Genomic DNA, 27,305 nt, shown 5'->3' on the forward strand with positions numbered 1-27,305 from the left:
TCTCATAAGTGTGTTTTATGAGCGAAAAGTCACTCTCTCACAAGACTTTCATGACCCCAGGTCCCATTTACAATGTATACCGCCCTCTCTTGACATGGACTCCATAACAATGATTTTTGCAACGCAGTTACAGTTTTATGATTATAAGAATTTACATTCATTATTCTTAAGAATGTGACACTTCAATTGAAAACACACAAATTCTATCGACTTTTTGCTAAAATCATTCTCCATAATAACCCTCTACAGGAGCCAAGTGAAGTGCTCTGTTGATATTGTTTACTATGGCACTTAATGAAATTCTAAGTCAGATGTTGTCGATATCGTTCAACTGCTGCGAAAGCATCACTCCCATCGAGAGAGATTCATTATTCTATCAACACTTAATACAAAATAAATGTTAACAGTTCGTTTATTTTTCAAGTATAAACCAGTGTATTCAATTAGTGTTAATTTGCATGTGTGCGTTCACATAAAAACAACAGAAACATAATTTAATGATATGCTTGGGACTACTGTACTTCGTCTCAAAGTGACGAAAACAATGTAAACGAAAGGGACTGAAAGGGCTGTTATCTTCGCTTTATTTACATTATATAAAAACATACAAGACAAGACATGAAGTGCAGATGAGGTTGAAGATGGAGTAATATAATCTATGACAAAAGTGACAGATTGATATATAAACAAACAGAAAGGCAAGGCAAAATAAACAGCGAACTATGGAGGTAAATGTTGACTGATTGATAAGAGAATAATATGCGTTGGTACTTAAAGAGAAATTCATTGTATTAGTTTTACGAGTCATGGTAGAAAAAGGTTTATATAAACAAGAGAAATGCTATAAGAAGACAATTGCAGAAATAAGTAATAATATGTCCACTCGGCACCCCAAATTTCTGTAATATCATTCCTGTATATTCGCTCCGATTAGCCATGATGAAAGACGAATTGACGGATATTGCTGAAAAAGTAGTATACATGTGTACACTTTTTGGATAACTATACAGTGCGTATACATATATATATATATATAAAAAAAAAAAGAAGGTTACTCAATTTTGGAGGGCTGCTATTTCGTATAGTTGTCAGCTATGGAGAGCGCAACATTGCTTACGAAGAAAGGAGAAGTCTTCCTCTTTATATAAAGTGATACCTACAAATGGACATGTATGACTGAGCACATGAACTTATTAACACAGCAATAACAAATTGCACTTTTTCCAAGTTTGAGTGTTATTGTGAAGAAACAATGAATGTCTTACTGAATGGACGAGATCTGTGAAAGTGGTCAAACTAACAGGCCATTCTGCCTTTAAATTGTTTAAGAGTTTCTTCTAACAATGGTGTCACTTTGAAGCAAGGAGTGAAGGTTGAGGCATAAAACTTGTTAAATCGCATCTGCTGCTCGAATAGCATGAATAGGTTCGATTCCTACACTGGCTCCCCCTTTTTTTTTATCAATGTTTGTGTAGATCAGCAGTTGCGATCTTACAAATTTCATTTGTAGAGAGGGTAGACAAACTAGAGAAAACTCAAAACATCAATGATGTCACCTATATACAGCCAAAGGTATGTTAGTAGAGAGGAAGGTAGGTAGACATGTCAATTCTAGCTTTAAAAAGAATGAACAATACAGGCGATCCACTGTCAGATAAGTGTATTAGAACAGTAGTCTTCACATTGGCTACCTATTCTCCTTCAAAATCAGCTGACAAGCAAAAATGATGATAATGATGATGATGACGATGATGATAATGAAGATGATGAAAATAATGATAATGATAATGATAATGATAATAATAATAATAATAATAATAATAATAATAATAATAATGATAATAATAATAATAATAATAATAATAATAATATTGATAATAATAATATAATTAACATATTTTACTGCCATTCCAACAATCCGCTGACAAGCAAAAAACAAAACAGAAAAACTAAAGGGGGAGGTTTAACCCCCTAAAACCCAGACAAAATAAAAAAAAAAACACAAAAAAGGAGTCCACCGGGGCTTAACCCCCTAACCCTCCGTAGATCCGCCAGTGGAGAGAGAGGGGAGAGAGAAGGAGAGGGAGAGAGAGAGAGAGGGGGGGGGGGGAAGAGAATGTTTGAACTTTGAGCATGACAACAATTCAAAGGGATCGAAGATAATATCGGTAGTGCCGAAGTTCACTGCGGTGGTGAAGGAATAAAGCATTTAAAAACAACATGGTGTACAATGTTCTAATCATTTTTTTTTTATTGCGTATACGCATATATATGCAGACATGAAGTCAATTTTCGTACATACCACAGCCAGCTCTGCTATTATGGCTTAACGCTAAACGTTAGACTTCTGCATTGATTTTTTTTCGCCTGTCATTTTTATCTTTGGAGTGCAGAGGATATCTTTAATGCGCCTATATACAGCTGAAGGACAGTTTGATGGCCGATGAAGATACTAGTGTCGCGTTTTTGACCATGGACTATAATGTGATCACTGGCGTAGCCAGGGGGGGGGGCGATGGGGGCGGTCGCCCCCCCTAAGATTTGGACCGGGGATTTGGGAGGCGGAAAAAAAAAATGCGTGTATACTGTATGCATGCACATGAAGCCGGTCTCCTTTGCAACCTTTCATCAATAAGATATTTTTTTTTGAATATTTCACTCAAAGTGTGCACCAAATCGTTGAATTTCAATTCAAAATATGCAAAATCTCTCGTGCTTGGGAGGGGGTATCCCCCTCCCAAACCCTCCCCCTCTGTGCCTCTTTCCCTAGCTTAGTAGTACACTTTTTAGATTTACCAAAAAATTATGAATAATTCTGAGTGCACAAGACTTATCACTAGGTTCCCTCATGTATAAGGGGAATTTCCCCTTTTAATCGACCCTTTCCTCCCTCAGTCCCCCTCCCCATCATTTTTTTTTTTGTGTGTGTGATTTCCCAAATGTTGATTCCATCAAATATGCGTATACGAGATATCTCAATTTCAACCTTAAAAAGGCAAAAGCTCCATCGGAAGGGAAGGGTGGAGATAATACTCGCCCACGCCTTCTCCCTGCTCGCACGCCCCTCCCCCCCCTTCCGCCATGCATAGAAGTAGACTGTGGCTATACCCAGATCGCTTTATTTCAATTCTAAAAATGGGGGAATCCCCCTTCCCCTAAGCTCTACCTCACTAGACTTTATACATGTATATACACACAGATGGTGCACATTCGGAATAAAAGCTAAATTCCGTGATTTTAACACTTCGATGAAAAATATTGCACCAAAAATTTGCACCAGATCGCTGAATTTCAGGTCTGAAAACGCAAAATCAACTTCGTGTGGGAGGGGATATGCCCCTATCTACACCCTCGTGTGCATGCTTTTTCTGTTTGATTGCTGAACAGACAGCGTTCATGATATTCAGCGTAAGAATAAATACAAGAAGATTATTTAAATGATACCATTTTATAGGCAAATTGTTCGATAATCCCTAAAATATACTGCAACTTTAAACAAGTGGGACTGTTTCAACTCGTTAAAACACGCAAAAACATGCATCAAATTGCACCATTTGCAACATCAAAATGCAAAAAGTTCTCACCGTGGGAGGGGGAACACCCCCCTTCCACACCCTCCCCTCCCCCTTCGCTCGCTCCGCTCGCTCGGGTTCAGTCGCGTTCATGATATTCAGTGAAAAGAATTAATACAAAAAGACTATTTAAATGATACCATTTTATAGGCAAATTGTTCAATGATAATCTACATCAGAATATACTGCTACCTTAAACAAGTGTTACTGTTTCACGTCGATAAAACGCGCAAAAACATGCATCAAATTGCACCATTTGCAACATCAAAATGCAAAAAGTTCTTACCGTGGGAGGGGGGACACCCCCCTCCCACACCCTCCCCTCCCCCCTCGCTCGCTCCGCTCACTCGGGTTCAGTCGCGTTCATGATATTCAATGAAAAGAATTAATACAAGAAGATTATTTAAATGATACCATTTTATAGGCAAATTGTTCAATGATAATCTACATCAAAATATACTGCTACCTTAAACAAGTGTTACTGTTTCACGTCGATAAAACGCGCAAAAACATGCATCAAAATGCACCATTTGCAACATCAAAATGCAAAAAGTTCTTACAGTGGGAGGGGGGACACCCCCTCCCACACCCTCCCCTCCCCCTTCGCTCGGCCCGCTCGCTCGGGTTCAGTCGCGTTCATGATATTCAGTGAAAAGAATTAATACAAGAAGAGTATTTAAATGATACCATTTTATAGGCAAATTGTTCGATAATCCCTAAAATATATTGCAACTTTAAACAAGTGGGACTGTTTCAACTCGTTAAAACACGCAAAAACATGCATCAAATTGCACCATTTGCAACATCAAAATGCAAAAAGTTCTCATCGTGGGAGGGGGAACACCCCCCTCCAACACCCTCCCCTCCCCCTTCGCTCGGCCCGCTCGCTCGGGTTCAGTCGCGTTCATGATATTCAGTGAAAAGAATTAATACAAGAAGTGTATTTAAATGATACCATTTTATAGGCAAATTGTTCAATGATAATCTACATCAAAATATACTGCTACCTTAAACAAGTGTTACTGTTTCACGTCGATAAAACGCGCAAAAACATGCATCAAAATGCACCATTTGCAACATCAAAATGCAAAAAGTTCTTACAGTGGGAGGGGGGACACCCCCCTCCCACACCCTCCCCTCCCCCTTCGCTCGGCCCGCTCGCTCGGGTTCAGTCGCGTTCATGATATTCAGTGAAAAGAATTAATACAAGAAGTGTATTTAAATGATACCATTTTATAGGCAAATTGTTCGATAATCCCTAAAATATATTGCAACTTTAAACAAGTGGGACTGTTTCAACTCGTTAAAACACGCAAAAACATGCATCAAATTGCACCATTTGCAACATCAAAATGCAAAAAGTTCTCATCGTGGGAGGGGGAACACCCCCCTCCAACACCCTCCCCTCCCCCTTCGCTCGGCCCGCTCGCTCGGGTTCAGTCGCGTTCATGATATTCAGTGAAAAGAATTAATACAAGAAGTGTATTTAAATGATACCATTTTATAGGCAAATTGTTCAATGATAATCTACATCAAAATATACTGCTACCTTAAACAAGTGTTACTGTTTCACGTCGATAAAACGCGCAAAAACATGCATCAAATTGCACCATTTGCAACATCATAATGCAAAAAGTTCTCACCGTGGGAGGGGGGACACCCCCCCCCTCCCACACCCTCCCCTCCCACCTCGCTCGCTCCGCTCGCTCCGCTCGCTCGGGTTCAGTCGCGTTCATGATATTCAGTGAAAAGAATCAATACAAGAAGTGTATTTAAATTATACCATTTTATAGGCAAATTGTTCAATAATAATCTACATCAAAATAAACTGCTACCTTAAACAAGTGGGACTGTTTCACGTCGATAAAACGCGCAAAAACATGCATCAAATTGCACCATTTACAACATCAAAATGCAAAAAGTTCTCACCGTGGGAGGGGGGACACCCCCCTCCCACACCCTCCCCCCCTCGCTCCCTCCGCTCGCTCGGGCTCGGTCGCTTCGCTCCCTCGCAGACTAACCGCCCCCCCTAAGATGAAATCCTGGCTACGCCGCTGAATGTGATGTTTGTATTAAAGCTCCTATCTGCTTTCAAATATAGTCTAGTAGTAACCTGGGAATTTTGGAGACCATTTTCTGACATGGATCTCTATATATGTATAACCAACATAAACATATAGAGACCTATCTGGATGTATTGTCTTTTGTGCCGAGCATAATCATTTTAGTTTCATTCTGTATATCACTATCCAACACTGTTACCAGGTGAGATTGACTAGTCTGCGTGACTTGATCCTTTATGATCATGCGATGATACTGTATGTTTATTTACTGTTTGATTTTTCATACTCATTTTCTCCCTTAGATGCACAGAAATTGGCGTTTGAATGAATTATTTCGGAAACGCGTATTGTATAGTTTGATTAAAGACAGTGGTGCCACTACATATAGGCAGTAACAGCACTAAGTTTCCAAAACTATTGTATATACGCCTGAGTGTTTCTTGTATCGTCCATATTGAACATCCAGTTAGCGCAGTTCGATCACGCGCGAGAGATCTGTCAAACGGCGTCTTTAATAATAACCTAGGTTTGGGGCGCGTTCTGAACCGGAGTAAAAAGACAAAAAACAATCGGAAGATATACAACATTAAATCACCTCGGTTACAGACATATCGGATATGGGCCGACTTGTCCCGCGTCTTCCGGACTTCCTACGCATGTTTGCGAAGCGGATTCACGAAAGACAGTGCGAGAAAGAGATTGCCTTTGTCAGCCATTGCGTGACATACTGATACACAATAACAGCAGACCTTGGCGCGTTTGGATTAATGCGGAACCTGCAATGCGGTGCACTGTGAGCATCCGTCTCCAGCGATATTTTTACGTCACTACTAAAAGAACTAACCCTTCTTCAATTCGTCGAGTGTACCCCTTGATGTGGCGTACACGGCGACGTCCTTCGCTTCTCACCGCAGATCCTTGAATAGACTGACAAGTCTTGTTTGAACTGGGATCGATTCCCTTTCATTGGTCACAAATCAACAACACATATACGCAGAAAGAGGAGGATAAAAGGCCGTATCGCCCACTGATCGAAACGGTGGACTTCTTTCTCTGTCGCCGACATTGCGTTGTCTTAATTGGAAGTTGAATCTTGTCTGATTTTTGTCTTTTAACGAAGTTTCAGAGAATTTTGACGTTTCGGGAATCATGGGTGGATGCCAGAGCAGCGACCAAGGGATGGGAGGTAAGTTGGTCTTCCGTACATGATCGTCTGCCCACTAAATTTTGGCGCGCATTCTCTCGGGGTTTATTCAAAGAGCATCGTCTGAAGTATACAACATGTATTGTGATCTCGACTGCATGTTACGGATAGTCCCCACGGATTTCCGCAACATTAGTTATGCGAAAGTATCGGTAATGAAACAACTTACTGGAAAATGTGCACGTGTGCGGACTAAGTCGCTTTAGTCCTTTGTGTGTGTAATGGGGCAGTTAGTATAGACGACTGAGAATGTGCTTCAGAACATTTTCTGTTCTTTTTTATTCTAAATGTTTACTGAACAGTGAAAGTGGATTGAATAACGCATGGTATTGCCTATTATTGACAAGTCTTTTCAATGCGAGGACATTCACACAGTAGTAAACTACGAATGTTCTCTCTCGTCTACTCCCTTCTCCCTCCGCGGGTCTCTCTCTTTTGTTTCTTAACAAACAAACAAACAAACAAACAAAAGACACGTAAAGTAATATCGTTCACCGACTTTGTTTCTCTCCCCCTTCGTTTCATGAATCTTCATTTCTCTCTTATATCTCTATAATTTTCCAACATTCAACTTCTCCCTCTCCCCCTCCCTTCTATTTCATCTTTCTCCTCCCCGCGATGTCCAAACCTTTTACTTGTTTTTCACGATATTCGATTCAAGTGATTTTATTTCAACATAAAGTAATAAAAAGCAATATTATATGAATAACACTTACATGAGTGCATAATATTTTGAGGAACTTTGAATATTCTCCGTCACGATTCTCTCTGTTCCCTTTTCTCTGTCTCCACCAGTGTAACTTCAACTTCCAGCTCTCTGCTGCCCCTCGATTGTCACTGTATTTGCCTCCCTTACACTCTCCCTATGTCGCTTTCCTCCTCAACTCTCCTCTTTCTATTCTCTTCTTCTGTCAAGCCACGATCCCAACAAGGACTATATACATTCACATGGTGTTACATTGCTAACGCAAATCTTTCTCCCCTCAATAAGTAATATCAGGTTGAAATTATATTCATAGTGGATTTGTTGCGATCCGTAGTAACAATTGTGTTGCTGTTGATGATGATATTTTTGTTGTTGGTGGTAATGATGGTGGTTCATTTCATTCCATCTCCTTCCTGTTTCTATTTCATCAATACTTTTTTGTGGGTTGCAAGATTTGATCATCTAAGAATGATTGTGATTTATTGCTATAACATAAAGTCGACAACACAGACGTTGTTCTGAATGAAACGAAACAAAACAATATGTATATACCGCTCACAAATTGGCGGATTTGCCGAGAAAGTTTAGGTCTTCATTTTGTTTAAGTTATAAGTGTTTTCACTGATTTGAAACAAAGACAAAAAGAACCAACACAGTTTCCCCGCAACTCGGCGTTCATCGTACCTCCCTTCCACAAGTGGAAAGATAATATTTGAAGATTCCCATTCCGAGAGCGCACTAGGGTATACTCATGATTTCTGTTCCTCGTTGAGGAAACGATCTCTTCGTTTAATATTTGCTTGGTTTGTTACAACTTCAGGGATCATAATTTTTGGCCCCTAAACGGCATTATCACCATAAACACAAATTCATACCGACTGCGAGCTGACTTGAATGCCATACCGTGCAATGTTCACTTTCTTGTTTTCTTGCTTTCTCATGCGCAATCTTCTATCATACTGTTATTCATAGTTTTGGTATTTAGGCTATGCAATAAATCCTCTCAGCTCTCGCCATAATGGGTAAGTGAAATGTAAGTAAAATGTGTTTGTATTTTAAAAGATAAGTTTTGTTACTTATCTTTTAATCTTGCCAACACGTGGACAGCCTATATATATATATAATGTATATATACTTGGTGATTTTACCCTTCTATGAAGAGTGCTCGATATCCTCAAAGGAAGAGCTTTAGACAGAAGTATTGCAACAAGTTCACTCGGTTGACATCAGGTTCATCCGTATTTTATTGCTACTCGGAGTTTCATGCCACCTTCATTTAAGGGCAATCATCAGGCAATGATTAAATACATCCCAGAAATGCATTTGGATTGAATTAACGCATTTTTAGCGCGTGATACCAAAACAAAAACAAAACAAAACAAACTATACGCGCCTGGACCATAGGGACCAGTGCGCACTTAATCATATCCATTATTACGTATATCGGGCAATGATTAAACCGTTGGACAATGCATCGACATCATAAGCTTGTGCGCTATGACCGTAGTTACCAGCGCATACTGAATCACATTCATTATTACGATGCATTGAACAATTGTAATTATTATTATTGCGTAATAATGAATGTGATTCAGTATGCGCTGGTAACTACGGTCATAGCGCACAAGCTTATGATGTCGATGCATTGTCCAACGGTTTAATCATTGCCCGATATACGTAATAATGGATATGATTAAGTGCGCACTGGTCCCTATGGTCCAGGCGCGTATAGTTTGTTTTGTTTTGTTTTTGTTTTGGTATCACGCGCTAAAAATGCGTTAATTCAATCCAAATGCATTTCTGGGATGTATTTAATCATTGCCTGATGATTGCCCCTAAATGAAGGTGGCATGAAACTCCGAGTAGCAATAGAATACGGATGACAGTCAGACCGCAACGCTGCTGTTAATGAGCTCAAATCAAAAATTTATCGTACGCGCAGGTTTTTGCGCATGTCCTTCTCAGCACCCGAGATTTTGCGAGATAATTCAGAGACAAAGTGCATGGTCTACGAGATTCACTTATTGACGACATGAAGATCTACTATCCGTGACTAATTGACATGGTTTGTGAATATTTGAAATAAATCACACCTTTTAATGCTTACATTACATAAAATGAGCTTATGATACCATTATTCATATCTCTGCATTATATCGATATTTTGCAAACGACCCTGAGACGGATTATAACAAGGCTGTCTATTTATTGCCAACCCGACCCGTTCATAGGTTGAATCACCACATGAATGATAGTCAACGTTTCAGATATACTTGTTGTAATAGCACAGTAAGAACTGAATTGGTCCCTAGCTTAGAAAACAATAAACATTGAAAGTCTCGTCGAGTAAAAATCATAGTGTGGCAATTTGAGATACATGAATGATCATGCGCTCCCAGGGTATCATTAGATAAATTACTCAGCGATGTATACAGTGGATTGATAAGGAATAATTATTCTAATACCAAATAGAGATTCCCAAAGAACTCATGTGCGCAAACTTATAGTGCTAGATCTTTTATTATTGATTTGTATGCTATTTATTAATACACGCTACTCTATCTAGTTGTGCAAACAAAGTTCAAGCCAAAGTTGAGCTGTCGATCAGAGTGGAGTGTTGTTCTTGTTGTTTACGTGGAGATCTTAGCTGCATGCAGTTGCCTGAACCTGAGCGCGTATACATACATTGTGCGCGCGCATACACACACACCATAGGGTCCTACACTGTCATCTACACACAGTGTATTACTGTTATGTAGAGTACACGTTTACTGTCATTCCGCGAGGTTCGTTGAACTCTCCACTCAGAGGGAATTAACCAATCAGAAACGCGTATTCGCGGCAAACTGAAATCTCGTCAAAAATTAACTGTACAACGCAATGATTTATTCGCCAACCTGACCCGTTCATAGGATCAGTCCACATAAAGTCATTATGTTTTCATAGAATGATATTTCCTCTTTCATTTTATACCTCTTCCATTTTGGTCCACCTTAATTTCGTTGGTCTAGTGTACCCCTTAAGAAAAATGAAAAATATGCAAATTTTGTGTTTTATAATTTCCTTGTTCAGTATATTTTATATGTCATAACCTTTTAAGTGGTCAAATTTCATTAAAGTACAACTCTTCAGCTTTTTATCGATGTATAAATCATGAAGATTGATCATGTCGTTTAGATTTACAGACACTCTAAAAATGTGGTCTCCAAGCTCATTACGTATTCATGTCCGCGAGGTCCATGCATACGCGTACGATAAATGCGAAGGCTTTTCAGGACGTTGCGGTCTGACTGATGAACCTGATGTCAACCGAGTGAACTTGTTGCAATACTTCTATATATATATATATATTAAGTTGTGTGTGTGTGTGTATTTTAGTCGTGATGGGGGAGCAGTCCGACTCTTCAATGTGTGTCAGAAAATCGAAGGTCCGACCAGGGAGGTGGAAAGATCTTTTCCATGCACCTCCCTGGTCCGACCCTATCACGAAACAGGACTTTTACAATCTGAATTTCTGAGAATCTGTATAGGTCCCCTGACAAACCATTCTTCCTTTTGTCATCATCTTAATTGTTTAATCAAACAATATTATTAGTCCGAATTTTTTCCGCATTCTTGTCTGGATTTGCAAGACTATTTTTTTTTCTTCTTCTTCTTCCTCGCATATAATAGTTTAGGCCTTAAAAGTAATATTAACATGTTTGGCAAGTTCCCGTTTACTGAGATCGTGTTGTTTTAATCTCTCTTTAAAATTGAAGATGCTCCGTGATTTCCACGAACGAGATTGGTTTTGGGCCGGGGATTAGAATCATTTGTATTTTTTTTTTCGACGAATAACAAAAATGGCAGTACACCGCTGATGTCATTTTTGCGAGAAATGAATGCAGCCTTTAGCAGCAATCATATCACTACCACCACCATCACCACCACCACAAAAAAAAAAAAAAAAAAAAAAAAAAAAATTGGCTTGTCATACATCGTGTGGTATTTTTCCCCTTTTAAAGTTACTGTGTGCCATTCACCCGACGCCCAAAAAGGAGTGGTTCGGGGAAAAATGACACTGGGTGATGATTGTAACATGGTTTAAAGTATTATATTATGAAAAGATATCAGAGCGATGATAGCGGTGCACGAGAACACAAAATACAAGAGCTGAGAATGCCAGTGGCTATAGTGTCAAAGAGTAAAATGTCAGAGATGTGTAAACAGAAATAGTCTGGGAAAAAATGACAAAGTTATTGAAAAATGTCAGAGCAGACTTTGCCCCCCTCCCCCTATATAAGGGGGAGGGGAGGGGAGAGGGAGGGTAGATTGTTAAAATTGGGCATTGTATACTTTACAACGCACCGAGGAATAAAGAACTCCCATGCTTCGTTCTCCACAATGGTTTTACCCATAATGCCCCCCCCCCCCCAAAAAAAAGAATCCATTGTCAGTGATTCTACAACTCTATCTTTTCCTCTATTACCTCTCTCTATGGCCCGAATTCACGAAGGTGGTACAAATGAAACCATGGTTTAAACCATGGACAAAAACCATGGAGCGCCAAGTGTCGCATGGAATATTTCGTTACGAAATTGGTCATTTTGTCGACAAAATGACCGTTTCGTTAACGAAATTATCATTTCGTGGACGAAATGTTCATTTAGTTATAAGATGTAATTTCGTTACAAAATAATAATTTCATCGATGAATTAATGACTAATTTCGTAACGAAATATTCCATGCGACACTTGGCGCTCCATGGTTTTTGTCCATGGTTTAAACCATGGTTTCATTTATTTGTACCACCTTCGTGAATTCGGGCCTTTAAGTCTGTATAGCTTAAAATACATCCCTGAGTACTGGTAGCTAAAGTTCGAAATAATTAAAAGAAGAAAATATGTTTATTGATCGATCCATCACAAGAAATTGTTGCAAAGACCGAGGGAGACTTCCTTTCATTACATTTTGCATGACAATGCGAGCGTGACGCGACATCAGTGTTCTGTGAAATCGTTTAATTTCCAAGCTTCTGCAAACAACCATGGAAGCTTCCTAGAAGATATAAGTCTTGTTTTTATGGATCTTTGCTGTTCTCTTTGTTCGACTAAAAATTGTATTCATGACATACCAGCTTCAACATGGAGTGAAGTTTCCCCTTAACCGATGGCGGTGGATGTACTTATCGCCTCGAAACAAATTTGCTCCGGAAGTAATTGGCTGTTACCCATGGTCACCGCCTGTGGCCATGATGGTCAACGCGACAAGCCCACCGGAAGTCGACTAATCTAGCGTGTGGTGCTTCTGTTAATGTTGACATGACATTGTTCTTTTGAACTAAAGGCAGAAGCACATATTGGTGTAACAGCAATTATCATGATGATAATAACAAAACCAAGAATAAGATCACCATGGTTCAAAAGGCGGGGGGGGGGGGGGAGGGAGGGAGAGTGCAGGGGGCGCCTAGAATAAAAAGAAAAAAAAAACCAACCTTAATTTGTTACGGGGCAGTGGCAATCATGCCAAGGTTGAGATAATAACATATATCATATGTATATAGCTATTATTATATATATTGGTTGTGCAATGCAGATTTTAAAGTATTTTTTGAATGTCTGTTTGATATCTTATTGACCTTATATTTCTCAGAATTCCCATATGGACGTTGTCAAGCGACCTCAGTGACAACCAGTTCACTGCGGATGAAACAAAATAAATAGACAAGCAAACACCTTGTACACAAACGGACGAAGGATTTACTTTCATTCCTTATAGGGGTACGATTGCGCCTTCATACACCTGTCCGTGACTCGTGCTGCATTCTCGATTCATTCAACTATACAGGTAATGAATTAAAAAAGAGAGGATATTGACGATCAACTAAATCAAATCAATTTGCCTATCTTACATGCTGACCAGTTATTCTTTGAAATAGTCTATGAATCCCTAGAAATTTATGACTAAAATGTCGCGTACTGATCGTTTCATGAAGGAGGTTTCACACCTCGGTTTCACTGAAAAACATTTAGTTGGACTTTGGACAATCGAAAATCGAGATGTTCGCCTCTGATTGATTGTTGCCGTGCTGATCCTGACAATTGCTGTTTTCCACTTACCACCGGTACTCTTTCGATCCGAGTCAGGAGCATGAGACTCTATTGATTATAGGAAAGATGATAAAAATGGAACTTATCGCAAATCATGGGTTTGATTGCTATGATTAATGTGTTTGTGATAAACATCCCCTTTCCCTCAGGCAGTCAACCATGCACATTATGCTTGTTCCCGATTCCCAAGTTAGAGATACTCCCTCTAAGGATGGAAATGGGTTAGGATTTGACCTCCTGGGCCCCGTCTTATAAAGCCTTCAAATCAATCACAAGTCCCCAAATCAATCGCAACTTGCATTGCAGCTCACAAGAAACTTGTGATTGATTTCTATCACAAGTCTTTATAAGACAGGCCCCTGGGCTTTTGGAAGGGAAATTTAGAGACGCTGTTCCAATGACGTCACACACACACACACATTAAAAAAAAAACTGCAAACTTACAAAGAATCATGGAAACTTGGGTTTGTTGGGTGCACGTCACGGGACCGACATTCACGAGTCATACAGCCCACGAGTCATATAGGTCCTACAACCCACGAGTTCGACACTAAGCAAAACAAGGCTCACGAGACCGACATATTAAGCCCCGTGTTGTATGTCGAAATCGTAGGCTGTATGACTCGTGGGTGTCGGTCTCGTGGGATGACCCGATGCTGCTGTAATAGCCAAGCAGTGACAATTTGCTTTACCCTTGCAATTTTATTCCATTTTCATTTTATTCTACAGATAAAGTGTAGTGTGTGTGAGTATGGTTATAATACACATCAATTTCTTTTACTCTGCAATACATATAAGTACATATTTGTTACCGTGTGCAGGGAGGTATCCCTGCCGTATTTAGGTCTGTTTCTGTTATGCTATACCAGTTCACGGGCTATTGATGGAATCTCGTTCAAATTCTGTTGTTCTGTTATTTCCGATTAAAAAGAAAAACAACGTTATAAATAGTCATAATATTGTGTAACGTAAGACAAACATACGCAATCAGCTTTGACAATGGGAAAATAATTTATGAAGACGAATGATTCCTGTTTTCTGCCGTGTGGGATTTCTGGAAATATTGAAGAGCCCAGAGAGACTATACTCGAAGAGTTGACTCTTCCATCCCCCTGCATGCACTGCAAAAAGTCCGGTGTTAAATAGTGAACACCGAGCTGGTGTTAAATTTTCGGTGCTCATTTATGGTGTTAAATTAACACCTCCGGGTGTCATTTCCAAAGTTTAAACTGTTTTTTGAAGAGTTTCTTAGTAACTGCACTTCTTGTTGATTTTTAATTTAAACAAGACGATCAAGAATTTTACATTAAAATACTAGATTTTTGAAAAAATGTGAAAATAAATTTACACCAAAGTAACACCAGCTGGTGTGGTCTCTTATTGAAGCTGGACGGGTGTTAAACCATTGATATTAACACCAACAAATATCAAATCAACACCATGTGGTCACCATGTGGTGTCATTTTTGAATTAACACCAGTACAGTGTCAAAATAACACCAGGTACAGTGTCAAATTAACACCACGAAGTGTCAGGTGAACACTTTTCAACACCATCACAGTGCATTTTTAACACCTGTGGGTGTGGTCCTTTATTGAAGTTTGATCGGTATTAGATTTAACACCCGTGGTGTTAAATCTAACACCGATGTTTTTACAGTGAGGTTGAACATACATTCATATAATGCTGTATTTATCAATCTATCATATGGGGACCAATGTGAATGGGGTCACTCAACTATGGCATTCGCGATGGTACGATCTTAGAAGCCTTTATCTGAAATCAGTACCGAGGCCGTGACATAAAATTGATGTTTCACAGACGAGCCGTGAGAGAGAAAGACACACACACACACACTCACACAGCAGAAAAAGAAAACCCACGAAAGAAAGAAATGTTTATTCCGAAAAGGTTCGCTGATTTTGGTGCAGGGACCAATTTGTTTAAGAAGCCCCCCCCCCCCCCCCCCCCGCAATTGGCCCCCTGTAAGAGGTACAGAAGAATGCAATCATTATAATCATTTTATGCATCATGGGTAACAAAAGACCAGGACATTCATATGGGGGAAAAAACTCATGGTGAAATAATTCAGTTATAAGAGAAGAAACACTGCAGACTTTGTGTCATTGATCGCATTCGTGTTTCGTGAAATACAGCTGGTTCTACAAGCACGTCTGTATAGAAATGTACCGATTTCTAAAAACGGCGCTTTGACGAGTGTTACAGGCTGTTGTATAGCTCTTGTGTGCAGAGGAGCTGCTGTTTGTTCATCGATATCATTTCACCACGGCAAGTCGACGTCGACCGAAGTCATGGACGACACCAAGTTCATTGATAACGCCGAAGGCCCGGCCGAAGGTATTGAAACGCACTTCATGTGTCCTGCTGAACACCACTATTTTTGCTCTAAATATACGTACTGGTGTTTGACACAAAAAATTAATCATCAAAATTTAATCATTCATACGGCAGATTGTTTTTGCGTTTGACCATTACGACAATGACGGACTATTTGATTTGTTTACCTGTTTTGGGTTTTGCTCAGATTTTTTCTTTTCTAAAATCATATCGGAATTCCCGGACAATATTAACGTCATAACACCATGTAGACAAAATGTGCACAAACCTACACATGTGTATAATCATGCATGTGAGTTGCTTGAGCCGAAATTTCTAAAGAAGCCGGTACCTGTATATAGGAACCTGGGAACCCACAAACTAATCAGGGGTATTTCATAAAGCAGTTATATACGAACGACTAAAGAACGAATGATGATCAGTTCTTGTGCTGAATTATTGAAATTCTGGTAAGTATATAATAGCACATCAGAACGTGTTCCAGTCGTTCTTAAGTCGTTCGTACCTTTAAGAACAGCTTTACGAAACACCCCCAGTACAGGACTTCTGAGTCTTGATCACAAGTTTTGGAGGAGGAATGACGCCACGTGTGTATAGATTATCAACATCGGCCATGCATGAATAATGAAATGCATCTCACTAAGCATTTTAAAGCAAAACCTGGGGCCTGTTTTGGAAAGATCGAGCGTAAGTTACAATCAATCGCAAATATGCGTTTCATAAACAACATTGCGATTTATCGCATGCAAGTAACGCTCAACCTACTTAAAGCTACGCTTGATTTTTCTTGAAATCAGTTATCGTAAGTGTCTTTATGAAACAGGACTTATGCTTAATATTGAAATTACGCTGGATTCACCGAGTTGCGGTCAATTAAAGAGTGTAAGATCAAACCCAACCTTTATGAAACAGGCCCCAGGTCAGTCTGAAAAAAAAGAAAGATAATTTAAAATCCTGGTGCTCTGGATAGGCCGTGTATACACGAAGCTTTAATCAGCTATCGAATAAACGATAAACTAAAGTTTTGTTCTTTTTGTTCCTCTGTCTTCTGGAATAGAAGTTGTTCCACACTGAGTCTGTAAAGAAGAGGTGGTCACCTGCATTTTTTAATAAGATAAATTCACATGGAATTTCGGAAACGTTTATTTTTAAACGTGTAAACGCCAGAAGATTCTTTCCAATATTCACAGGTGTATATCTGTGGAAGAAAAATTTAGATATGCTTCACCTTAACTCTTAATGATTTTAATCGACTGTGTGCCTTGAAGAGAGATTTCAATGCTCTTTTTTGTGGAAGGATTTTCATGCCACAGTGCATCTAGTAAAGGATATCATCCGTATTTTATATATTCCCCATTATCCATGATAGATTTTCCCTATTCTCTGTCTTTTAAAATGATAATGTTTGTTTTCTTCTCTCAAAAAAAAAAGGATCATTATTCCAAAGGTTAATTATTTCGAAACACACAAATTCCCAGTACCTAAAAGTTTGTTGATCCAAAAATGAAAAGAAGGTACTAACTGCCCTTCGAAATTAAGAATCTTTGTCGTTTTTTAAAGTATAACAAACCTTCGAAATAACAAACCTTATTGAATTTTCGGATTAACGAGTCTTCATAATGACGAACTGTACCCATAATTTCAAGTGTATTATCTATACTACATTTCCATAGTACACTGACCCTGTAGAAAGAAAAAGTTTGGTTTGACACTGGGATTTATTTTCTACGCTATATAAACTCGGAAGGGTGATTTCATACTGTGGAATATCTTTGAAACAAGATGTCCACGGTATCCAATGTGAAAGAAGATGATATTGCAATGTATATAGGTCTGGAAGATTTTATAACCTATAATATTTGAAAGTGATGATCTTTAATCCTTGGAATGAATGAATCTTTTAAAGATTTTTCGACGCTATGCAGTCCAAAAGGAGACAGTTTCTTCACAGTCGTGATATTTTCTCCATAGGAACTTTTATACGCTATACCCGGGCATCTGAAAGAAGATGATTTTCACACCGCATTAAATCATCTTAAGGATGTTTCCCTTATTACACACTTTGAAAGAAGATATTTTTATCTCAACCTCCAAAAAATTCTATTCGAGATAAGCTGTACAGAAGATGATATCAAACTTTTTTCCCTACGAAATACCATCTTAAAGTAAAAGATTTCAAACTGAATATCTCTAGATGTTTTCTACGCCAAACATGCACGCACTGATTTACCTCAGATATAAAATTGCGAATTTGGCAAATGCAGAAAAATTAGTAGAACATAATCAGTGAAGTTTGAAGAAACTCAGACAACCCCTCCAAACTTTGTGCATTTTCAAAGTTCCATCGCTGGATACAAGTAAGCAACCTATACAACTGCATGGTCCGGATATAATAGGACAATGAAAATAACGTCAAAATGTGAAATTCCACAACTTTCTTGTCCTGTGTCCGCTTTTGATGAAATTTCCACCATCGATGCACGGTTTTTTTTTTTTTTTTCATTGTAGGCCTAAGTCATAAGTGTACCATGCAGTGCCAAACTTGAATATGAACTGAAATTTATAGCCTTTTCAATCTTAACAGTTACTTTCCGCGAATTGTTGCCACAGAAATGCATGTAGTTGTATAGCCGCCCGCTCACACACTTGAACAAGCTTCTGTGCTTCTGTTTTTTGTTTTGTTTTGGTTTTTTTTTTCTTTGTCCGGGACGGGTTGGTGAAAAAGGGAGGAGGAGGGGGTTGGTCGGGATGTCACTAGAGGCGCCATCAGATACCAAGCGATCAGACTATAGGCGGAAAAGTTTGCTGAAGCTGCCCATAAGTTTCCGCGAAACAATCGAAGCTGACGCTCTATAGTAGAGAAGAGGATTGTCCTGCATACTTGCTGCGTGTCACTGTGGATTGCAGGAGACGTCGCATATGGAAAAAGGAAGTATATCACACACACAAAAAAAAAAGATATTACGCATTATTTGTCGCTGAAAGAACACAGCTTTAGCAAGAGATTTGATGTGAATAGAGATGTCATCTTTTGTCTCGTCTATTCAAGATTTGCCTTTGTTCTTTCCTCTGCTTGCCTCCTGAAGTTGTAAAACCTGCAGGACTGTTTCATGTCTTGTAAAACAACAACAATAACAACAAACACACACACACACACACGCACTCACACACACAAGAAACCCGCAAAACAAAACAAAATAAAACAAAACAGAACACCCCTCCCCCCCCCCCCCAAAAAAAAAAAAGCGCCCCAAACGACTTCTTAAAGTGATTTCGGTGGTTTTTAACTTTGTCACAGCCTTCGGCAGTCTGTTTATATGCCATGGTTTTGGTATTTTAATGTGCCTGGTATTAGGAATTAAGAGGTAAGAACAATATTATAGATAAAAGTGATATTCGGCGAAAATGACAGCGTTGAAAATGTGACCCATAAGAATGTTACAGGTATTATCGACGGAGGTAAAAAGTGGGAGGATCTTAGAAATATTGAAGGTAAAAATGACAAGGAAAAAAAGTGTCAGCGGTGTTTTTGTTTTTGTTTTTTGTTTTTTTTGCATGACATAATGTCACATAGACAATTCAATTCAATTCAATTCAATTCAATGTATTTCCACAAATCTGATAAAAGAGGCAACAACATTGTACATCACAGCATACAAGGGACATCATTAAGGCAAATAAAAAATACACAAAACATAAGTTTAGGCGTTATATCAAGAGGTGGAGGAATCAACATAGGCATAGACCGGCCTTTCAAAGTTAATCCCCAAGAAATACACGGTGTGTATTCAACTTTACATGGACAAGACAATACACACATGATAAAAACTTTACATTACAAAGTACAAAACCGACAAGAGGCAATACAACAAGGCAAGTTAGCATAATATGTTAATCCTTTTACATAATAATTTAATTAAAAATCATACAAAGCAGAAAATCATTGACTTAATAAATGTATTTTATATCTTTCCTTGAATAAATGTATACTGTTAGCACACTTTCAATCATTTGGCAAGTCATTCCTTAAAGAAGGACCAGCACAACAACATATTGTTCGTCTGGAGTGATTATATCTATAATTTGGAATATACAAATTGTAAAATTGCCGAATATTATATGTATTTCTATATACCATGACAAAACATATGAAAATAACTACCGAGTATTCGGTTTCCTCTTGGTGCGCATCAATTTTTCGTATCATATTCAAATATTATGCATATGTTTTAAACAAAGGTTGTTCTTGACGACCTGAAAGCTTGTCCGAGGCTTGTCCGACATAGCAACAAGTAATATATGCATACTGGATTCCAGCAGTTGAATTTCATTTAAGAAGAAAAGGTGAATGGAATAGCTCGGTCTCTATATTATGTTCCCTGGAAAGAAACTTCCCATAAATTTGAATGTGAAAATGGTCTATTGTTAGTGGTATCAATAATTATGATGTTCAAAACAATTATGAACGGCTCCCGGTGTGTTTCAGGAAAGGCGCGCCAGCGGGTGCTTGGAGAAGGAAGCGGTTTGGGTCGGGTGCGAGGGAGTTTCGGGATGCTCGCTCACTTCCGATGTTGCAATCTTATCTCCCCGCGGTGCCTGTGGTAATATATTTATTTCAAATATGCAAGCTACGTGCATGTCTGGCCATGACGATGACATTCGTGGGCTGCTTGATTTCCTCTTTATCTTTTTCTTCAAAGATATTTGTTACTACAGCTAAAAGAAAAACAAAGGCAAGTTGTATTCACATTAGATTATGTTGATATCAAAGAGATATCACTTTTTAAAATGTTTTAGTTGTCTTTACCTCAGCTTGTTTCTGATGACCCACACTCACGATGCCAGTGAGTGTTTCAAAATTCTGCCAAAGACCACATTTCATCTTTTCGAATCTGAGACTCCCACACGACATTTATATTTCCTTAAGTGATTCAAACATTGATGTCAGTAATTTTTGATTGTCAAAAAAGGGGAAATATGGCGGCATTCCCTATTTCCTGAACAACTTCATGCGAACTTCAATCAAAATCATATATAACTATTATGGTGATGAATTAGAGTAATGCTGTTTTCAGCTCATTTATTCTAGGGTAAAGAGGTGTCCCCAGCACTATAGAACCATGAATTGCGATGTGTGTGTGTGTGTGTGTGTGTGTGTGTGTGTGTGTGTGTGTGTGTGTGTGTGTGTGTGTGATCTCTGTACATCAGCAACCTGGGATCTATTTGTCACAGAACTAATGTGCATGCATACCTCGTATATTTGTGTGAACTTGGGTGTGAATGTGTGTGTGTAGGGCACGTGTGTTATGTGTGCAATAACAGCCATACATGCACCATGGCAACCGTAGCTGTACGGAGAAAGTAAAAACAGTAACTTCCGGTACATTTTCTACACGCACAAAACCTCAATTTAACCACAGGACAGTCTATTGTATACTTGAGTTACGCTGTGTGGGAAGAGTTACAGCATGTATGTACTTTCTTATAAGTTGTTTAAAATACTGTTGTTTTAGGTGCTTAAAGAGCGTTCCGAAGCTCATGGCAAAGTACATTCTGCAGAATTACTTTGTCACCTGTCCATTCTTTCCCTGGATAGACTTGAAGATGTCCCTTTGAGTGTTTTCATTTAAAACTGTGCCTTGAAGGTAATCTTCCAATTCAACTCTCAATAATATACAGCGTATAATATCAAAACACTGACAATAATGAGAAAAAAACTAATTTTTCAGTTTGATTGTATCAAAATATTCACATGTAAAACCATGCATTTTACAATGTCATACCATTTGAGTTAGGAAAGTCATTATCTGCACAATTTACGATATTTCATGTTAAAGGGTGTGTACAGTTCTGGTCGAGGTGAGGATTTAGCTTTTAACGTTTTGCGAGATATTCAGAAACCACTCTATGAGATGTCAAAGAGCATGCAATTCTAAGGGGTATCAAAAGTTTATTTGATGAAAATCGGTTTTGAAGTGGCCAAGATATCTAAAAACAAGGTGAAACAAAGAGATCCTAATTAAGTTGTGGCCTGTAGTCTTTTATTATTATCACTTTTTTGGATATCTCAGCCATTTGAAAATCAATTTTCATCAAATAAACATTGAATCCTTCTTGAAATTACATGCTCTTTCATATTTCATAAGAGGTCTCTCATTATCTCACTTACAAATGTAAAAAACATGAATCCCCACCTCAACCAGTACTGTACAGCCCCTTTAAGATTGCCTGTATCAAATTAAATATCATTAAAGATATTGCTAGTAGTTTGAATGTTGGCATTGCTTTTCTAATTTGCTTCATTGATTGCATTAACAATTGCTAGTATTTTCTCTCATTTTTTTTCCCCGACAGCGTACCGCTCAAAATTCAGGAGAGATGCGCTCAAGTCTCATAATAAATACCGAGCCGAGCACGGGGCACCTCCTTTGAAAATCGACAGCAAGATCAACAAGTACGCGCAAAAGTGGGCGGAGAACTGCGCGAAGAAGGCGCAACTGGCGCACAGAAGCGAGCACCAGTACGGGGAGAACATTCACTACGCGTTTGACTCCAGGGGCATAGAGAACATCACAGGTACGCGTGGTTCGATTCTCCTCCACCCCCCCCCCCCCCTTCTCTCTTTCTCTCTGTCTTGTCTGTCTGTCTGTCTCTCTATCTAGCTATCTATCTATCTCAACCCTTCCTCCACGAGTTTGTTTCTATATCAGCTATCTTTCTTGGTCACAACATTAATCACAATGATAAATGACAATCCTGTGTTATGATTTGGGGGTGTATCCCCTGTCGTGAAAAAACAAAATGAGCAAACATACGAATAAGATCTCTTTTTTAATGTGTACGTGTGTATGCCACTTTCTTTGTTACTCCCAGTTTAGGAACTCATCCGCGCAATCTTAGTCTAGTTTCAAAACATTCGGCACGCAGTCAATAAGGGTCTGCGTCCTAGTTTGAGTTCATCTCTATACAGCATGCACCTGCCATTCTAACATTTTGTAATTCAATGGGTAAAATGCACGCAATGTCAATACCCGGGTATTAAAGTAGTGTTATCTTTGGATATTTACTGGAACGGAACGATAGAGAAATTAACAAATTCCAAGAATTAATCAACAGATTGGCATCATTGACGCCATCTGAGTAGTCGTGGCCGAGCGGTTAAGGCGACAGACTAGAAATCTGTTGGGGTCTCCCCGCGCAGGTTCGAATCCTGCCGACTACGAGAAACTTTTTATCTCATTTTTTTTTTCTTCCTCCGTTTTGTTCGAGGTATAGGAATGTCTCTTTTATTTCTGTTCATATATTCATTTTTTTTTCTTTCAAAGTTGACTCTCCCTGCAAAGAAACTCTCATTGCAACAAACATTTGTTTTTCTTGCCCAAGGACTCAAAATGTCCTTGTATCTTTGAACAATAACTTATTGTTTTTCAAAGTCTGATAAGTACAAAAAAAAATACATATTTTTATATCAAAGTGCTTTCCCTAGTCCCGAAGATTATGTAATAACTGGAGTCCATGTGGAGAAATCAAGCAAGGATTTTTTAGACAAAACAGATTATTACGACACTTCATTTTAATTAGCTATAGCGCAAAATAGATTGACGTAATTCTTAATGAGCATTCATAACGATTTAAGAAAATCTTGTACATCTTTAGGTATATTTTGTATTCAGCTCCTGGCCCTTTCATGTATTGTACCCTATCTATGTATCTACCTCTTTCTATCTATCTATCTATCCATCTCTTTCTATCTATGTATCTGTCTATCTATTCATCTATTTCTCTTTTACATGTATAGGAGAGATGGCATCAAAGGCATTCTACGATGAAATCAATCATTATAACTTCTCAAGCCCTGGCTTCACATCGGGAACGGGTAAGTTGATAATCACCTCCGATTTGGGAAACCATTGTTACCATCCAACCTGATCATAATGTCACTTCATCATATTCTACTCATCTTATAGGTCTTCATAACTTTTCCCATAGACCGATCCGGGAGCATTCTTTCATGAAGTCAGATATGTTTTCTGACAAACTGTTATAAGGTACTGAAATCCATGCATATGATTGGCTGAGAGCAAATATGTACGACAAATTGCTTCGTAAAAATGTCGGACAAAACGCTTCATGAAATGCCCCCTCCCCCTGTTTGACTGCTGTTTCATAAGTTATACCGTCGATCTATTTCATCCATAACGGGTGGGGGGGGGGGGGGGTATCATTCTGCGCCACATATTGTGTCGCCTCACAAAGGACACAAGTGTTCCACATAATCGTAATGACGATACAAATGGCCATAGTATGCAATAATGATGATAATATCGATAATAATAATAATGATGATGATAATAATAATAATGATAATAATAATAATAATAATAATAATAATAATAATAATAATAATAATAATAATAATAATAATGATAATAATAATAATAATAATAATAATAATAATAATAATAATAATAATAATAATAATGATAATAATAATAATAATATTAAGAAGATGAAGAAGAAGAAAAAGAATCATTATTATTCTTTTAACATTATCATGACTCTCAAGTACATCGTTATTATTAGCAGTGGTATCAACAATTAACTTACCGGGATGATTATCAATGTTATAATCATCATCATTGATTTCACGTATAATTACCATCCATCTGTCATCTATCTTGTATAATATAATCATATATGCATTCATATTGTATTGTAGTTATAATTATCTCCATTTTAGAGAACCGTACTGACATTAAATTTGTTGTTGTTGTTTTGTTATTGCTTTGTTGTTGTGTGTGTGAGTTGTTTTTCTTTTTTTTTCGAGTTTTTGGCATTTGTTTCTGCTTTTTTTCCTGGGGGGGGGGGGCTGCTCTTCTTCGTTCCTAACTGGCAGCATGGTTATACATTATGACTAATCGTATGTCAGGATTAAATACATCATCAAGGGGCTGCGATCAATGACTCGTGTCGCTGGACTCGGTGGGTAATTGTCCACACAGCCTCGGATCATGCTCGGCGATGGAGCATGGCTCAGCAAAGCGTCCTGACTCGTGGGACAGCGATACATCCGAACTCATATCATTATGAGAATGGTGGCCCGCGGCTTAAAGGAAAACTTATCTCACATTTTGCGTTCCACTGAATGATATTCGTGCGAAAGAGTGAAGTTGGGAAAAGTAAACGATGAAAGTGCCGTTGCAATCGGACAAACGTGTAAAAGTTATGACTTCTCAAATTTTGACACGCTTTTTTTTTTCGCGAAACAGAGATTACGTTTTCATCGTCTCACAACCCTTTCTTTGCAACTCACATGAGAATGATATTATGAAAACTAACTCCTTCGTCATCATATCTAGCAAACTCGTCATTACTGAAATCATTACAGTTGCAACTCACCTTGTTTATTTGGTGTAGGCCCTATACAAAAGTGATTTCTTTATCTCAAAGGGGTTTAAAACGATAAATAGATCTGGCGCCACTCTTTATTATGTGCGAAAAAAATGCAAGGAAACACCTTGTGTGATGCTGTATCATGCTGTCACCGCTTCACTGAATTTGGATAGAATATTATGACGATTTGCCGACACCATGCATGCACTGTTATGTACAAAAACATAACGTTAGACTTCTTGCTATTTCTGGGCTTCAGTTTTATACGACTTTAATGAACCTTATTTCATTGTTCAGTTTGTTTGATTTTTGATGTTTATACATCCTGTATTTTGTAAAAAGCCATCTTTAAGCTATATTCAAGATCCTTTTTTATTTTGCTCTTCGCACGTTCGGGTTGTTCCCGGTTTCTTGTTCTTGCTCGGTTGAGCAAACGACGAGAATTGTGCACTGTAGCCTTTCATAAACGTTGACGATAATTGCAATTGGCTGGTGCCATGGCAACGTCCGAGAGCGAACCAATCAGCTGTGACCCGGCCATGCATAATCAGCAGGTGACAATGTAGTTGCCAATGTTCGCGGGTTGCAGTCGTTATAAGCTGTTTAGTCCATGCTCTCCAGGGACCACCTATTCAAAACCTTATTAGTATTGTATCATTGTGCACATACAGTAAGAATGAGGACTATTATATCAAACGTTACAGAAAGGTCACAGCGATGTACAATAAACCAGAGTGGAGTTAGCTCACAGGCACACTGACACAAATGACCTTCCTTTTTTTCTCTCTGTCGGTTAGGGGCACTTCACTCGTTTTCAGAGCGACATAGTGCATAAGCTTTATGTAACAATTTATGGGATTCATCAATCCTGTTCAAAAAAAAAAAAGAAAAAAGAAGAAGAACTTGCAATGCGTAGACCTGATGACCAGAATGATCCGTAAATCAACACTTGGGGAAAGCATACATTTCATTATTTTGCATTGAATGTACATGTATCACTATCTATTGATGTGGCCAACTACCACTTTCGCTATCATGTGGATGTGCTGGCAAGCAACATTTATAAGGATTACATGAATAGACATTACGTCACAGATGTTTATCCCGGTGAATCTAAAAACCAGCATGCATGTTGGTACGGATGACCTTTTTTTCTGCTCATGCGCAAAGTGGAATTGCGAACTTGCTTATAAGGTTTATCATGGTTCATCATAAGATTCACTGTAGCGTGTGTTGGCTGGTATAATAGATTATGCGCGTCTTCAGGAAGGCGCTTTCACAATAAGCGTGATAACACAGCATAGCATTCCTAAGGACTCCTACCTTAACTGGGCAGATAAGTCACATTGTATTATGTAATTTGAAGTACAATCAAACCTGTGTATAGCGTTTGACTGTAAAATTGTCTTTTTTTAATGCTTATTGTCGACAGGTCACTTTACCCAGCTGGTCTGGAAGAGTAGCCTTAGGGTGGGCATTGGAGTCGCCGTCAACCCGCAGAACAAGAACCAGGTCTTCTCCGTCTTCAACTACGAGCCCGCCGGGAACGTGCAGGGACAATTCCCGGAGAATGTACTCCAGAAAAAGTGATCACGAGCACACACACACACACACACACACACACACACACACACACAATGCACTTACTTTACATAATCCTATGTAAGTTACATTCATACACCCGCAAACATATGGAGGAAAAACTAGTAAAATACAACACAGCTTCTTCAAAAGAACTTTATAATTGATAAACGCGAAAATCACTTTTTGTTCAAAGATGTGAATAAAATGCACTACCGGAGCTGTATTGTATTTTGGAGAGTCTCGTCCCTTTCTAGTGGATCTAAAAGTGTATATTGCATATGTGCTTTTCTTTCTTTCCTCTTGTTTTCGGCCGGGAAGAACGTATTTTATGCACAC

At 38.6% G+C, this 27,305-nt stretch overlaps 1 protein-coding gene and 1 non-coding gene across 2 annotated transcripts; both read left to right on the forward strand.

Moving 5' to 3' along the window:
• The first annotated feature begins 6,373 nt into the window (after positions 1-6,373).
• Positions 6,374-26,975, forward strand: LOC140240076 (Golgi-associated plant pathogenesis-related protein 1-like). Its single transcript, XM_072319884.1, has 4 exons — positions 6,374-6,821; positions 22,347-22,568; positions 23,791-23,868; positions 26,818-26,975. The coding sequence occupies exons 1-4, from the start codon at positions 6,785-6,787 to the stop codon at positions 26,973-26,975; spliced, it is 495 nt and encodes a 164-aa protein (XP_072175985.1). The 5' UTR covers positions 6,374-6,784.
• Positions 23,133-23,214, forward strand: Trnas-aga (transfer RNA serine (anticodon AGA)). Its single transcript has one exon. It is a non-coding gene; the product is annotated as a tRNA-Ser (tRNA).
• Positions 26,976-27,305: the final 330 nt, after the last annotated feature.

Source organism: Diadema setosum, chromosome 16 (genome assembly GCF_964275005.1).
Source record: "Diadema setosum chromosome 16, eeDiaSeto1, whole genome shotgun sequence".
NCBI lineage: Eukaryota > Metazoa > Echinodermata > Echinoidea > Diadematoida > Diadematidae > Diadema > Diadema setosum.

Bases quoted from the DNA above. Each gene is read 5' to 3' on its own strand.
- LOC140240076 (XM_072319884.1), top strand. From the start codon at position 6,785: ATGGGTGGATGCCAGAGCAGCGACCAAGGGATGGGAG. The intron at 6,822-22,346 runs GTAAGTTGGTCT...TTTCCCCGACAG, and splicing joins CAGCGACCAAGGGATGGGAG to CGTACCGCTCAAAATTCAGG. The intron at 22,569-23,790 runs GTACGCGTGGTT...TTACATGTATAG, and splicing joins GGGCATAGAGAACATCACAG to GAGAGATGGCATCAAAGGCA.